At 43.6% G+C, this 16297-nt stretch overlaps 1 protein-coding gene and 1 long non-coding RNA gene across 2 annotated transcripts in view; one reads left to right on the forward strand and one right to left on the reverse strand.

Annotated features, from left to right (window-relative positions):
* Positions 1–135: 135 nt before the first annotated feature.
* LOC113193763 (uncharacterized) lies at positions 136–624 on the reverse strand. The gene is made up of 3 exons (XR_003302184.2): positions 478–624; positions 332–392; positions 136–222 (listed from the first exon to the last, which is right to left on the reverse strand). It is a non-coding gene; the product is annotated as an uncharacterized LOC113193763 (long non-coding RNA).
* Positions 625–872: 248 nt separating this feature from the next.
* The window catches only part of Dcps (decapping enzyme, scavenger), a 40643-nt gene continuing 25218 nt past the window's right edge, over positions 873–16297 (forward strand). The window contains exons 1-2 of the mRNA XM_026404594.2: positions 873–1083; positions 2718–2892. Of these exons, the coding sequence (XP_026260379.2) occupies positions 889–1083; positions 2718–2892 (370 nt within the window). The 5' untranslated portion in view covers positions 873–888. The remainder of the gene's footprint in view (positions 1084–2717; positions 2893–16297) is intronic.

Consider the following 16297-nt stretch of genomic DNA (forward strand, 5'->3'; position numbering starts at 1 on the left):
TTCAAATTCTAATTCCCCCTTATAATAATGCCCTCCGTTTCACAAAACCAATTTCTCTTATCCAACATATCTTTCTAGTAGAAAAAAATACAAAACTCAATTTGTCATTAAAACATGATACACCTTGTTACTGGCCAAAAACTGACTGAAAATTGCATCTTGTTAATGTCAATAACTGCCAAAGTTGTCTCACATCCGAGTAAATCGCATTCCAGGGTAGCTCTGCAGAAATAAAGGCAAAATTTGAGAGGTGGCAGAACCTTCTGGCTGGTTGGGGGTAGGGAGTTAGAAGCAGGTGATGAAAATGATACCTCGGGCCATGTTCGCTTACTTTTCTTTTCAGCCCTCAGTGCTAAGTCCATTAAGAAAAGAACTGGTCATGAAGGAAAATTCTGTAAAATAACAAAAACGGAAGAAAAATGGAAATGGTTCAAGTACTCGTATTAAAAAGTCGACCAAGAAATAAAGTGGGCTCACAGATTTGTTTCAGAAACATTCCCTCCACCGTCACTAGTCAGCTTCTAAAACCTCAGGATTCACAGGTCCAAAGGGGTCTTCCGGCTCCAGACCCCGAGCGCTGGGTGGGGAGATGGGCTCTCTCCACTGCCCACCCGCCTCTTTAAGTTCTTGCTGTCCTCCTTTCCCTACTCTCAAGGTCGGCAAGCGATATGGATTTAAAAGGCTCCTTCGCGCTCCTCAGTGGGATCCGCCCCACAGGGGAACCCTAGTGAATTGCGCCGCGGAGCACGCCGGGAGTTGGAGTCGCAGCCCTGCCAGCACTGAGCACGCCGGGAGTTGAAGTCGCAGCCCCGCACGGCCTGGAGGAGCAGCCGCGAGGGGCGGAACTAGGGGCTAGTTCGCGCAGGCGCACAGCTCCTTCCTAGCAGCATGGCGGACACTGCACCTCAGCCCAAAAGAAAGCGCGAATCGGACGCAGAGGCGGAAACCCCCAGCACAGGAGAAAAGGAAACAGGAGTTGGAAATGGTACTTCTGCTCCTGTTCGCTTACCGTTCTCCGGCTTTAGAGTGCAAAAAGTGCTGAGGGAATCTGCGCGGGACAAAATCATTTTCCTACACGGGAAGGTACCATTAGACAACCCTGAAATGGGGGCCCAGGAAGGAGGGGACCAGTCGTAGCCTTGGAGGCTCATTTGTTCGCATCCCGGCCGGGAAATACCAATCACATTATTCGGGGTGTCGGAGTGCGCTACTATAATGCATAGGGTGTCAAGATTGTTCGTGGTATTAAAGGAATGAATACATCTAGGTCGAATTTTCCTTAGAAATGTCAACTAATTTTTTTAAAGTATATCAGATTAAAAACCCCGTGTTAAATTCCCCACGCCATTCACCATCATTCATTCAATATATAACTCTGGCTAGGAACCCAGTAAATGTTGCTGGATCGTGTCCCTGGAAATGCGTCGAGACAATAGGGGATAGGATCCCTGCTTTACAGGACGTTAGTCTAACAGGAGACCGCGTGTTAAATTGCTAGTCCACTTCCACACACCATGCACTTTTGTGCATATCAGGGACTGGCTGGGGCGCTGAGAGGTACCATCCCTGATCCACAGGACTGCAGAGTATCCGTGCGGAGACATACCCTGCTGGCTCTAATACTGTGCTCAATGGCTAGCAGGGGTTCAGGTAAGATGGAGACCATCTTAAACTAGTGAGAAGTTCTAGCCAAGGTCAGGTTCCCCAGAATCACTAGCAGGAATTCACATCTTTGGGAGGAACAAGGAGTTTAATCTTCAATGCCTCTTTGTGTCTCTTGTTTTTTACAAGGCCCTATCTGGTTTTCTCAGCCTCACTTGTCTTCAGTGTGTATCACCTGCTGAAGGTAAGAGAGCCTTTGAGTTAGGGGTTAGTTGAGAGACTTAGATTCTAATTTCTGTTTAAACACTAAGTGTTCATGTGACTTTGGACTAGTCACTTAATTTCTCTAGACCTCAGTGTTTTCTTCTAAAATGGGGATGGTTTTGATACCGTTTTTGAAAATCTGAGTCCCAAGGCAAGAGCAATAAGTTTTACTTAAAGGATAGAACAGAGAGAGAGACTCCTGGAGGGAGTCCAAGTTGGAAGTTGGTGCCTGAGGAAGTAGGGGTGTCCTGCCCCTTGTATAGATTTTGGATTTCCTTTGTTTTCATGCCCCCTTCACCTCTTATCTTGCCTAGGAGACCAAAAGGTGGAGTGATCCTAGGGCCAGGACTAAGCACCCCAGGAGTACAGGCTGGCAGGGAGCAGCCCAGAGGGCATTCATTAACAACTTATTGGGAGGAACAATTCCCTGGAGGCAGGTAACCTTGACAACAGGTTGGAGGCAGGAGAAGTGTCCTGATGGTATTAGTGTTTTATTTCCTTTCCTTTTAAACTTCCTATCCAAGGTCTTTTATTATCTACACAGACTGCCTTTTAATTCCCCTCCACCTCATTTTGAGAAAGGTCTTATGAACCTAAAAGAGATAACTGTAAAGCTTTTTAATCTTTTGGAAGAAAGGTATGAAAATTGCCACACAGATTTGCGTTAAGACACCTTCTCCGGAGAAAAAATGAAAAACATCAGTACCACTGACTAGACTTCCTAAGGAAGAAGACTACAGGGCAGGAAATCCTAAATGCTGTGATTTCAGAGGCCTTGGAAATGTCTGCCTTTGCTCTGCAGGCTTCTGTGGCTCTGTGCCTTGGCCCACTGATAGTATCTCTGCCCACAGGTGAATGAGGACTCTGGGGATGGGAATGGAGAGGATGCTGTTGTGATCCTGGAGAAGACACCGTTTCAGGTAGAACAGGTCGCCCAGCTCCTGAAAGGCACCCCTGAGCTCCAGTTGCAATTTTCCAATGATATCTACAGCACCTATCACCTGTTCCCTCCAAGGCAACTGAGTGGTAAGCAAATAATGACTGAGGTGGCTGTGTGTGGACACGATGGAATGGTGAGAAACTAGGAGCTATGGTGACCAGACTTTCTATGCCTGATTTCCATATTCTACTGTGATAGTTCTTAATGAAGGAGGGAGAAATTTTTCCTCCGGGAAACATTTGGGCAATCTCTGAAGCCAGTTTTTGTTGTTAGAACTGGGAGTATGTGTGTGTACTATTGGTATCTAGTGAAGAGAAGCCAGGAATGCTATGAAACATTCTACAAGGTATAAGATAGGTCCCCACCAACAAAGAACTGTCAGTACTGTCAGGGTTGAGAAAGCCTTTCTGTTGTGGTATGTTTGGGGGGAAACGTGTGATTTGTAGACTGGAATAATAGATTCATTTTATCATTGAATGATAATAATTACCAGCACTTATTAAACATAACTGTCTTAATAACCAGCATGTGAAGTATTTTGCATGTATTAGCACGATTGATCTTCAAAACAATCCTGTTGTGAAAGGACTTCACAATGAAGAAACTGAGGTTCTGAAAGATTAAGAAACTTGTCCAAAAATCACACAGCCAGTAGGTGGCAGGAGAACTGTCTTTCAGTAGATTGGTGTAAGAGTGTGCTGGGTGCTGCAAAGATAGTCACTTCTCTGAAGGAATCCATTGTTGTAGGGGAGACAAACAATTTTATCAAGTAGGATGGGCTTGAGAAGGACAGGAACTCATAGGTGACCAGTAGAGATTTGTTTTTGATTGCAAACATTTTTTAATTTATCAAGAAGAGAAAGAATGTTTTATGCCCAAAACCAAGCATGGCACATGCTTTTTTCCCCCCTCTGGATGGTTAGATTTGTTGTTGTTGTTTTGTTTCATTTTTTTTGAACCAGGGGTGCTTAACTACTGAGCCACATCCCAGCCCTTTTTATTTTTTGTTTTAAGACAGGGTCTCACTAAATTGTTAAGGCCTTCCTAAATTGCTGAGACTGGCCTTGAACTTGCAGTCCTCCTACCACAGCCTCCCAAGTCGCTGGGATTACAGGCCTGTGCCACTGACTAGTTAGATGGTTAGGTTTTATATGCAGCTTTGCTGTAAACAGGAGGAAGACTGGTTGACCTTAATGGTTCTCAGCCAGGAAATTTTGGGATCTGTTTTTTCATATGATTACTTTGTCATATCCTTCTGTTCTTATTTGTCCTTTAGCATTTTAGAGCCATTTGCCTTTACAGATATCTTCCTGTTTTTTTGATGCAGTCTTTTCTGTACCCTGATGAAAGGGTGCTACTGTAGTCCTTTGGAAATATATGTGAAAACTTGATGTGAGAAAAGCAAATCTTTTACAACAGAGAGCAAAAGAGCCTAGTATTCATTGAAAGAGAGCCAGATTCAATGGTTCAAGTTGATGGAAATAGACAGCTATATTTACTTTCTCAGGCATTGACATTTAAATGAATGTATTCCTTAACTGAAGCATGACAGAAGGCACTGTAGCCAAATATGGCTTGGAGAGGCCCCCAGACTACAGGCTCTGGGGTGTTATTTTGCTGTCAGTCCCTTTCTTTTGCCTCCATCAATCCTTCTACTTCCTCTCCTCATCCTCAGCCAAAATTCAGAAGGTTCTGCAGCTCAAATCAATCCTGTAGAATCTACAAAGTTTCCTTTTTATTTTTTCAGTACTTCTGTGGCACTGCACACAGGTGGTAGTGGTCACTTCTCTTTCTATTTCTGTCTTTGTTCCAAGGTGAACACTGAAAAAGGCAGTCAGTTATTGACTTTCCAAGGTCCACTTCCTTGTTCTGAGCTCTGCGTGTCTATATGGCCCTTTTTGCAGGACCACCCCTGCACACCTGGGAGCCTCAGATGGAAGCTTCTCTTTCTCTGCCTTCTTATCAATATGTGCTGTGCTTTATACTCTTGCCTTTTTTACTCAAAGTAGGGCTAGGGGTTTGGAAGACATAGGGCCTGGACCTGATTCTTGTCTGCCCCTTGTTTATCTATATATCATCTCCCAGGGTGACTTTCTAGATTGAATTGGTAAACATTTTTTGTGAAGAACCAAAGAATAAATATTTTATTCATGATGAGGCATAGATGGTTTCAGACTCCTCCTCTTTGTCTTCTCTTCTTCCTCTTTTTTCACCCTCTACAAATGAAAATATCACTCCTTTTTTAGTTTGCTGAGTTGTGTACAAATGGGCAGTGAGTCAGATGTGACCTTCTAGCTATAGTTTCTATTCCAGATTTTTTTTTTGGGGGGGGGTACTGGGGATTGAACTCAGGGGCACTCTACTACTGAGCCCAATTTTGTATTTTATTTAGAGACAGGATGTCACTAAGTTGCTTAGCCCCTTGTTTTTGCTGAGGCTTGTTTTGAACTCGCTATCCTCCTACCTCAGTCTCCCCAGCCACTGTGATTATAGGCACGTGCCACCGCACCCAGCCTATTGCAGATTTTTGTCCCTTAGAATGTGGTCTGTGGGATCATTAGTGTCGGCTCTCCCTGGAGCTTGACAGAAACAATCCCCAGCTCCATTCCAGATTGAAAGAGTCTGCATTTTAGCAAAATTCCCCTGTGAGTCATATATACATTAAATTTTGAGAGGCACTAGTCTCTAGAAAACACCATGTGTGTGCTGGTGATGCCCATCTTTATTTCTCCATCTCTGGCTTCTCCAAGAACTCCAGCTCATATTGAAGTAAATGCCTCCTTGATATTTTCATTTGGTGGTCTCATAGGTACTTCATGGGTGAAATGCGAGAACCCAAAGTGTAATGTATTTGGAAACACTTAGCCCCTATTAAATGGTAGTTGCTATTATTATTCTGATGTGCTGGATCCTATGCTTGTTATGGTAGCTTCAGATGAATTAGCAGCCATCCCTGCTCTTAGACATGTTGGGATGATAGTAGAAGGGACAGAAATTATCAAAAGATGGAGATTTAAAAGAGGGTTCAATCAAAGCTGGGATGTAGAGAACAGAGGTCCTTGAAGGTTAGAGCCATGTTAGGGCCATTTGCAAGCCCCAACAGCCCCATATTAAGTGCTTTATGAGGACCACTGAAGAATGAACCCTCAAACTGACCTATCTGTAGATTGTTTTTCCTGTGGGCCAGGAGCTCCTCAGCCACAAGGTGGCAGTATTGCCAAAGTGTTCCTATAGCCAGCTGCTCTGGCTTCCAGGTCAGGTCCTGGCTGGAGCCTTTTGGGGCTCCTTTCTCTCTCTCTATTCTCTGTCTCAGAATTACAATTCAGTGCTGCCTACCAGAAGTAACTTAAAGTGTGATTACTGCAACCTGAGCTCTCTGTTCCCCCTGCAAGGTTGCCCTTTTGAGTTTTTCTGCTATCTCTGACAGTATCTCTAGTCCTCCTTCCCAGAATATTACTTACCTTAGGGAACCCCTCACACCTTATTTCTAAACTGCCTTTTGGACTCAATACAAATCCTGTACTTAGCTGATTTCTGGTATTTCTCTAGTCATTGGCGAATTGCTTCAAGTTTGAAGGTTTTGCAGTCTCATTTATTTATTCCCTTCATATTCTTAGTTCACCACAGGAGACTGACCCTGTGAGCCACTCATGGTCTCGCACCATGACATGCTAGAGAAAGCATGGGCTTTGGTTGCGAGACATGCCTGGGTTCTGTACTGGTGCTGACACTTTCTAGTGGTATATGCTAGGCAAGTGATGGGCAGTTATCAAGTGTCAATACTATGCAGGGGTAAAGAGCAAGCTATCCAGTCAGACAGAGTCTGGAGTCCTGACTCTGCCATTTACCATAAGAGAACTTGGGATGTTTCTTATTCACTTTACAAGTGTGAAGTGCCTGCTCCATGCCAGCTGCTTTCATGGCTCCTGGGTATGTATTGGTGAGCATAGCAGATGTTAGCCCTGTCTTTGGAGTTCTGGAGGGGAAGGCAGATAGCAAAGAAGGAAATAAGTGTCCTGGTCACCATAAGCAGTCAAGGGACTGCTCAGACTGGGGGTCCAGGAAGACTCTTTGCAGCAGAGATGAAGATTTAGTCTGAAACCTGGCAGATGAGAAGGAACCAGCTTTATGAGAGCTGGTGAGAGGTGTGAGAAAAATGTTCTGAACTGAGAGAATAGCACATGGTCCAGGAAGGAAAGAGGAACAGAAAGGAGGCTGTTAGGCTGGGGAGCAGAAACTGGGCGATGGGGCACAGATGAAACTGGGGAAGTAGCTTTAGCTATTTAATTTAGTTATGTTGGGTTAGTAACTGCCTTTACCTCAGTGGAACAGTTATGAAATAGATAAGAAAATGTTTAGCCTCTACCCTCAATAAGGGGCTCATTTTACATTGTGATCCAATACACATCCAATACATTTATATTCAATATAAATGAATATAAGTGAAACATAAGTTTCACAAAACAAGATGTGGGATACAATCCAGTATTTCTTACTTTATTCCGGTCTTGTCTGTTTTCTTTTTAAAGTATTGAACTTAACTTCTTAAATTGCCTTCATGGCCATTATCATGGGTTATGATCTACTGAGCACACTGCAGGTGGCATATGGTATGTATCTGAGAATGTTATTGTGTGTTATCTATTTTTCCACCTTTTTCATCATAGGAGCCTTGAGGTAAACTATACATGTAATACAGGGAAAAGTAACTGGACTTGACCACAGTAGGTTTCCTTTCTTCTTCCTTTTGCCAGGTGGCAAACGTGGAACTAGTAGGCCAGATGGCTGGCATCAAACACAGTTATGCTCCCTGTGCCATCCAAGCAGAGCAGAGCCTGTATCAGTACTTCCTGTTGCCTCAGCTCTCATGCCTGTGGCCTATCAATGGAGCTCTTTCATTGAGATCTCTATTCCTTCTTACCTGGAGAAGAAGGGAGGTCAGATAGTCAGAGAAGGGTGTGACTCAGAATTCCAGACTGCCTCTAAAAAGGCCAGTTGTTTTGTCTGCTGGAAAGCAGGGGGTGGAATCTCAGGTTCAGAGGAGGAGACAGGCATCCCTGTGTGAAAGGGAGGCCAGGGCAGGGAGCATCATCTTTCAATTACAGAGAACACCCAGTACTTTAGCCACAGGCCAGGGTTTTCTGCTCTGTGCTCTTTGCAGAGGCAAAACTCAGACCTCTGAAGAGATGGTGAAGGTTTGTTTGGAAGGAACATTTTGAAAGACTAATTGTTTGCTGAAGAGTTTTCCTAACTGTATTGTTTATGATAGGAAAAAACTAGAAACCGTCCAATAACAGTAGAATAGATCAATAAACTGAGGTATATTCCTATAGTGAGCTACCTCTCTATGGCAGTGTAAATGAACTATAGCTTCCTATATCATTGAGGAATGAGTCTCACCATGCAGGGCAAGAAGAGCAAGATACAGAATGCACATGGTATGATTCCAGTGAAGGAAGTGGAAAAACAAGCAGAACTAAATGACATACTGCTTAGGGATATATAGATGTAATAGGCCTATAAAAATAACAAAGAAATGATTAGCCCCCAAATCAAGAAGGTGAATATCCTTGGTGGGAGTAGTGCAGAGAATGACTAAAGTTCTAGTAATGTTTTATTTCTTGGACTGTGCATTCTATGCATGGTTACTCTTTTTAAGTCTTTAAATGATACATATTTTAAGCCAGATGTGGTGGTACATGTCTGTAATCCCAGTGGTTCAGGAGCCGAAGCAGGAGGATCACAAGTTCAAGGCCAGCCTTGGTAATTTACTGATACTCTGTTTCCAAATAAGGAGGACCAAGAATATAGCTCAGTGCTAGAGCACTTGCCTAGCAAGTGCAAGGTGCTGGATTCAATTTCCCAGCACCATTAAAAAAGAAAGTTATATATTTTGTATATATACACACATACATACACCCTTATTTTATATGTATAATGTATTTCCTAATTAATGGTTAAGAGAAACTGGTCAGTCCTCTGGTGGATAAAGAATATTCTCCCACCTAAAGATTGTGGTAGTGCACATCTTTAATCCCGGCTACTTGGGAAACTGAAGCAAAAGGAGCGTGAGTTCAAACAGCTGGCTAGCTCATTTTGGAGGGGGTTCTTTATCATATGAAATCATATAATCATAGTATCTCAAATTTGAATGGAGGTATGATAAAATGCCAGGTTTTATTAGTAGGTAGTTCTTGTAGAAGTATCAGAATTGCTTTATGAACTTTGTCAAATACAGATTGACAATTTTTGGATAGGGCCAGGGTATTTATCAAAGCCATCAATGTAATTATGTGGTAACATAATCAAATAGCACCAAAGGCTTATAGTGGGAAGGAACAGGCTCTTATACCACTCTGCCCCACCCTGGTCCTACTTCCTAGAAGCACCCACTGTTGAGAACATTCCTGGGGTTTATGTGTGGTGGTTCTTCCAGACACTTAACCCTAAAACAGTTCTTTCTTACTCATTAAGAAAATAGAAGTATTCTTTCTTCTTCCTCCCTCCCTCTCCTCTCTTCACACTTTTTGCTGTTTATATCATTTTTTAAATTGCCTTTGGAATCCCAAATACATAAAATCTATATCACCTCCAGTGTTTGCACCACCTCTTGTGTCCTTCACTATTTCCATACCATTGTCCTTTTATTTCATGTTATTGTGTATATTCTGTCGAGTGAACATGGAATCCAAGGCCTTATGCATGCTAAGCAAGTGTTCTTACCACTGAGCTGGATCCCCAACCATCCATGAAATCTTTTTTGCTTTGACTGTAAGTTGATTCTCAGTTGAAAACCAATAAACAGTGTTTACATTATTGTGACATATTAGTTCCTTTTCCAGCTGCCCAGTGTATATAATCCTTATGCCAAATGAGAGTATTTCTAGGTTGAATGGCTTTTCTTAGATTCCAGCAAATTCCTCTAAATTATGCTATTCTTTAGTTTGTTCCATATTTGAACCATTGTTTTATCAACCATTGCTTTTTCATGGATTTTCTAGTAGCCACTCTTCTTGTTGTGGTTAAAAGAATGATGGAACTTTACACTCTGCTCTTGAAAATGATCCAGCCACTTAGTTTGATAATTTATTACTTGATCTCTCTCCTTCCTCATCCCACTGTTTGCACAGTCTGGGCAGGTGATTGTGTAGGCATGCTGTATTGCTTTCAACCAGAGACTCCCTTTTACAACTTTCCTGGGTCAGATCCACTGTTTTCTACATTCTATTTCTTTCTTGTTTTACTCTTGATTAGCTAAAGTACTTTAGTAAGTAGTTCCTCAGCAAGAATATGTGGGAGGTAAACTTTGATTTCTTTATTTTGCTGTCACTTTTGATTGATAGTTTGACTGAATACAGAATTTAAGTTTTTTTTCCCTTCAAACATTAAAGTCATTGATCTGTTTACTCCAAGCTTCCATCTGTTGCTAATACCTGATGCCAGTTTGATGCTCATTTTTTAGATAACTTGGGGGTTGTTTGGGGTCTTTCTTTTTGCATTGTTTCCTTTTTTGGAAGCATAGAGTATGTTCTTTTGATCTTTGGTTTTCTGAAGTTTTGAAAGGATGTGTCTAAGTTGGGTTGTTTGTTGGGGGGCTGTTCTTGTTTGCAATCACTGCTCTGGATATTCTTGAACCCTTTCAATTGAAAGCTTTAGGGCATTCTCCCATAAACAATTATTTCTATTATTTCTTTGATAATTTCCGTCTCTCAATTTCCTTTTGCTTGAAATCCATTTCCTCCACTACCACCATAGCCTCTAAGTCCCCCTCCCTATTCTCCCATGCTGGGGATTGAACCCTGGGCTACATGCTAGGCACATGCTCTACCACTGAGCTATATCACCAACCCTGGAAACTCATTGTTTATTAAATTAATTATTACATTTCCTGAATTGATCTTGTGTGCTTATCTTGTTGTCTCACTTTTTTCCATGTGGGATTTACTTTTTTTCTACAATGTGGTAGATTGTCTTCACTTTGTTTTCTAGACCTCCTAGTGAAGGCATTAATTTGGCGATGATGTTTTTAATTCTTTTTCCTCTGGTTCTCTGATTATTTTGTTCTCATAGCATCTTGCTCTTGTTTTATAAAGAGGCCAAATTGAGTTGAATGTCTCTAGTACACTGATTAGAATTGTTTTTAAAATTATCTCCTGACCCTCAAATTCTTTCATTCCCTCTGGAATCTGGTTCTGGTTGTTTATCTTGGTCATTCTTTTTCAAACTGCTGGGTTCCCCCCAGTGTTTGGTGCTTTACACAGTAGCTCATCCACATTTAAAAATGAAGCACCGGGCTGGGGTTGTGACTCAGCGATAAAGCGCTCACCTGGGTTCGATCCTCAGCACCATATAAAAATGATTAAATAAAACAAAGGTTTTGTGTCCAACTACAACTAAAAAATATTTTTTAAAAAATGAAGTACCTGCTGGACTTCGTGGTCTATGCCTCGAAATTTGGGAGATTGAGGCAGAAGGATCACATATTCAAGGCCATTCTGGGTAACTTAGTGACACCCTGGCTCAAAATAAAATAAAAAGGGCTGGGAATGTAGCTCAGTTGTAGTATCCCTGGGTTCAGTCTCAGTACTCAAAAAATAAATGAAGCACCAGAGCCAGATATAGTGGTGTATGCCTGTAACCCCAGCTACTCTGAAGGCTGAGGCAGCAGGATCTTGAGTTCAAGGCCAGCTAGGGCAACAAGGGATATTCCATCTCAGAAAAAGAAAAGAAAGATATGAAGAAAGCAAGCACCAAGCTGATATCCATGAAGGTTGATGTGGATTTTGTCCCTTCTTGCATTTTGATCTGCTCTTATAGTAGGTCCTTGTGCTAAATGGGTAGCTACTCATACTTGTGGATCAGGATTTGCTTGAGATGTGCAGTTTAATTACCATTCTTGGTCACCAACCCCCATCCTGAAATGAGGAGTAATATGAACCAGAGAACTATATTTACTGTAGAGCCTGAAATATTTACTTTCTGGCCCAGTATTTACAGAAGACTTTGCCAACTTCTGTTCTAGTCCTTCAGTTTAGCATTTTTGGAGGCCAGCATTAAGGAAGCATTAAGTGCTTGCCTCTGGGATGTGACAACCAATAAAGCCATTAGGGAAACTGTTCTGTAGACAGCCCTTGAGCGAATCCCAGTTTCCACCAGGCGACCAGCACACTGGTTTCATTAAAGAGGTTCTTGGCATAAAAGTTAACTAGTGAGATGAAAATAAAACACACAGACTCAATTACCTTTTTCTATGACCAGATCTGAGATGGCTCTCACCTCTCTGGCTCACACCTCGAACCACCCGGTAGGGCAGCAGGGCTTACTCAGGGCTAGCAGGAGAGAGAGAGACAGCACGCCAGGGAGTGGCCTTTTATTGGGGAACAAGAAATTCAGGGGAAAGTCCATCCAATGAAGGTCAAGGGGGGCAGCATTCCAAGGTCAGGGTCAGTGATTGGCCTCAGGGTCAGTGGTCAGTCACACCCCCACACAGACAGGCTCTCGCACCTGGAGAGGGTGGGGAAAGCTCCGACACAGTTTGGCCAGAGCTTCTCACACCCAATCCGGGACGTGCCCAGTCACATGCGAGAATGGCTTTCCACACCAGTTTTAGCTTTGTTTCTGTCCTCTGTACCCATTATTCAGGGACCCAGCTTCCCTCTTAGGCTCCCTTGGCAAATCTGGTGATCACTTCCATGTAGACTGATGATTACTTCAGGTAGCAGCTTCCTGCAGTATTGTCTCAACCATCTACACTCTGCCTTTCACTTTCCAACCTCAAGAAATGAATTGCAGTCTGTTACTCATTGTTTCTCTCCACACTCATTCTTGTCACCATTATGGCTTTTCCCCTTTTGTACTTCATTACTGCTTTTCCAGTGGGCTTTTTTTTTTTTTTTTTTTAATAGTCTGAGAGTTGCCATGAAATAACAGTTGGGTGCCTTCCACATATGTCTAGATGTAGGCTGACTAAGGGCTCTGGAGATAGCACAGACCGTGGAGAAGTTACCCCATTGAGGGCTCACTCCAAGAGAGGTGAGAAGGACAGAGACCTGAGCTTCTCCCTCATTCTCATGCCCAGATATTCCCATTGTTCCTGTGCACAGTGGGTGCAGGTATAAATTAGATATGGCCAGCTCCATAAATATTTACCCTTAATAAAGCATGTGTCCTTTTGACCTAGCATTTCTACTTCCAGATATCTCACAATTGCTCTTAGAAATACATAAAGAGATAAAAATATGTTCATTGTCACCTCATTTGTGATAAAACAGATCACTTTCCTTTTTATTTTTTTCTATGCTTGAATCCCAACTACTTGGGAGACTGACACAGGAGGATGGCCGTTTCCAGGGTTGGGAATATAGCCCAGTACTAGAGCACCCTTGGGTTCAATCCCTAGTACTCAGACAATAAATGAAGCATCAGAGCCAGGTGCTTGATTTAGCAAGTCCCTCTCTCAAAATAAAATGTAAAAAGGCTCAGTAGCCCTGAGTGGTGCCTCCCCCACCCTCCTCATCTTTTTTTTTTCCTTCACCAGCCATCTAAGTGCAAAAATCCTTTTGTTGAATAATATTTAGATCTGGGTTTCCATGCATCTGGGAGAAACCATGGTGTTCAAAGTCACTTTAGGAATGAATACATCAGGGCTCCTGAATTGTAGCCGCCACTTCAACGCATGTTCGTTTTCTCTCTCTCTCTCTCTCCCCCCCCCCTCTCGCAGATGGGGAAGGTCCCAAGACTCTGTGGTAGCTTTAAGGCTCAAGTCAGCAGAAAAGCCAGCTTATTCAGGGCCAGTGGGCAAAGGCAGATTACTCATAGCTGGTTCCACCTCATCACTTGGCACTGGCTGCAGTAGCAGCCTGGTTGTCCACTGCTGAGTTATAACCTAGAATTTCGTAGTGCTGAGCCTATGGCCTTCCCTTTTCCACCACACACATCATCTGGCAGTGTCCAGGGATGCTGTGTTGAAACCTGGCACCCATACTCCTCTCATAATAAATTAAGCAAATACCTTTAGGAAGAAGTCAAGAGAGGGCCCATGTTTTGGAGCATTCACTCTAGCAGCTCTTATTGTCATCTGGACTACTGAACCCAAAATAGTTTCTTCCTACGTGTGGGGAAGTATGGGAGTTTGCAGCTTGAAGGCCAGGACTACCATTCATGACTGCCACCTCATGACAGATCAGCTGTCAATTCTTCTATTCAAATGGACCTTTGCAAAGTGCCAGAAGCCCTACCACTACCCTACGGTAACATTTGCCATCCTTAAAAAGACTACTACATTTAGGACTGCATTCAGAGGTACCAGATTTGCTTGGGGGCAGCAAGATCCTGGGGTTTTACCTTCAGGTCCTGTCACTCACCTCCCTCCAATCCCTTCTGAATCTGAGAAATCTTAGGAGAGGGAAAGAAGGTGCTAAGGACTTGCACAGGGAGGCTGTCAGCTCCAGGGTCTTGCTAAAGTCAGCGTCTGCCTCTCTTCTATCTCAGGCAACACTTCTGTGCTTTCTCAGAGACAGGTTATTAGCAGTTGGAGCTCTACTGTGGAATGGGTGAAGCTTCTGGTAGGATCTAGACACCCTTCAGCCATGTTTCTCCTTGATGTGGAGGTCTCTTCAGGCCTCCTGAATACTTCCAGCATCCCTGAAGTTGGGACAGTAAGCACACCACCCAAGCCTGCTGCTAGAGGATGGCTCCCCAGCAGCCAGTTTCCTTTAGTCCTTCACCCTGGGCTCTCAGGCTCAGGAGGGTGTTGTCCAGCCAGGGGAGATCCACAGAAGAGGACAGAAAGTGCAGATTTGGGAGACCCCTTCACCAGCCTCTCCCTGTAGATCTTCTCTAGTACTCCTTTGCAGATCTAGACTGGGCTACTCATTCCATCCCCTAACTGGCTCTGCCTGGCTCTTGTGGAGGTGCAGTGGGGAGTGGGCTTCACACTCATCATGCTTTGCTGTTGCTTCTTCCCTGTCTGCACACATGGGTCAGATAACTGGAAACTGGCACATCGTCATGAAGGGAGAGCAAAAGCCACAGATGGACCCATAGGAATGACCTCATCCTGCAGAAGTCATCAGCTACGGCTGGAAGGCAGTCTTGTTTGAACATGTGTATGGGAAGGAGAGCAGACTGTCTGTGGTTTGCATTTTCATGTTTCGTGTGCTGCAGCATTTTCCTGGGGCTTTGGCTAAGCTGGCTTTGGCAGGGAGTAGAGAGGCAGCTGCTCTTAACTTTCCTCTAGATAACTCTGCCTCCCACCTCTGAGAGTGGCTGGACTTTCATGTCCATCTCAGGGATGAAGGGTGGCTTTATTTATTGGAGAAGTCCTTGCAGAAGATCCTCAGGGTATTGGCAAACAATCTAGCTGTCCTAGCCAGGGCCTCACCAGCCGTCTCATCTGAGTTACATGTGTTCCTTCTCTGTTCAGCGGCGATGCATCAATAGGACCATTCCCACTGCTAGAAAATTCCTGTGGATAAAGAGCTGCTGCCCAAGCCCCACAAGGGCTGGAAACACCACCACCAGGCCCCACTTCTGACACCTCCCCATCCAGGGTCTGCCTCCCCGTGATCTTGTGCATCATACATGGGACATACATCGGGTGGAGGAATGGGGATAGTGTGACACACATAGGTCAAAAGGCATTGTTTCTTGCTTGAGTAGGCGTCCAGGAATAGGATCCACTCCAGTCCCCCTGTGCTCACCCCAGGACCTGGTCTCCAGTAGCATCTGGCTGAAGTTTATCCCAGCAAGTATACCTCAGGTAGCCCGTCAGAGTCCAGTGAGTGGAGCTCTCTTGCCTTGCACTTCCCAGGAAGCGTGGCAGCAAGACAAGTTGTCCTCTCTGTACACTCTGACCTGCCCCCAGTCTGCAGACCCAGAACCTCTGGCACTTCACTATCCCCTTTGGCTTTGCTGATAGCTGTTTATGTGCCTCTCAGGGATAAGAGCTATCCACATTTCTCCCATCTAGTGGGACTGCTTTTGGAATACTGGAAAACATGGCTGCAAGTGAAGTGAGCTACATTTGTTTTTATTTTTTTTATTTTTTTATTTATTTATTTTTTTTATTGTTGGTCGTTCAAAACATTACATAGTTCCTCATACATCATATTTCACAGTTTGATTCAAATGAGTTATGAACTCCCAATTTTATCCCGTATACAGATTGCTGTATCACATCAGTTACCCTTCCATTGATTGACATATTGCCTTTCTAGTGTCTGATGTATTCTGCTGTCTGTATTATTCTCTACTATCCCCCCTCCCCTCCCCTCCCCTCCGCTTTTCTCTCTCTACCCCTTCTACTGTAAATCACTTCTTCCATTTGAATTATCTTGTCTTACCCCTCCTTTCCTCTTATATGTCATTTTGTATAACCCTGAGGATCGCCTTCCATTTCCATGCGATTCCCCTTCTCGTTTCCTTTCCCTCCCACCTCTCAACCCTGTTAATGAAAATCTTCGTCTCAAGCTCTTCGTCCCTACCCTGTCC

Source organism: Urocitellus parryii, chromosome 4 (genome assembly GCF_045843805.1).
Source record: "Urocitellus parryii isolate mUroPar1 chromosome 4, mUroPar1.hap1, whole genome shotgun sequence".
Classification (NCBI taxonomy): Eukaryota; Metazoa; Chordata; class Mammalia; order Rodentia; family Sciuridae; genus Urocitellus; species Urocitellus parryii.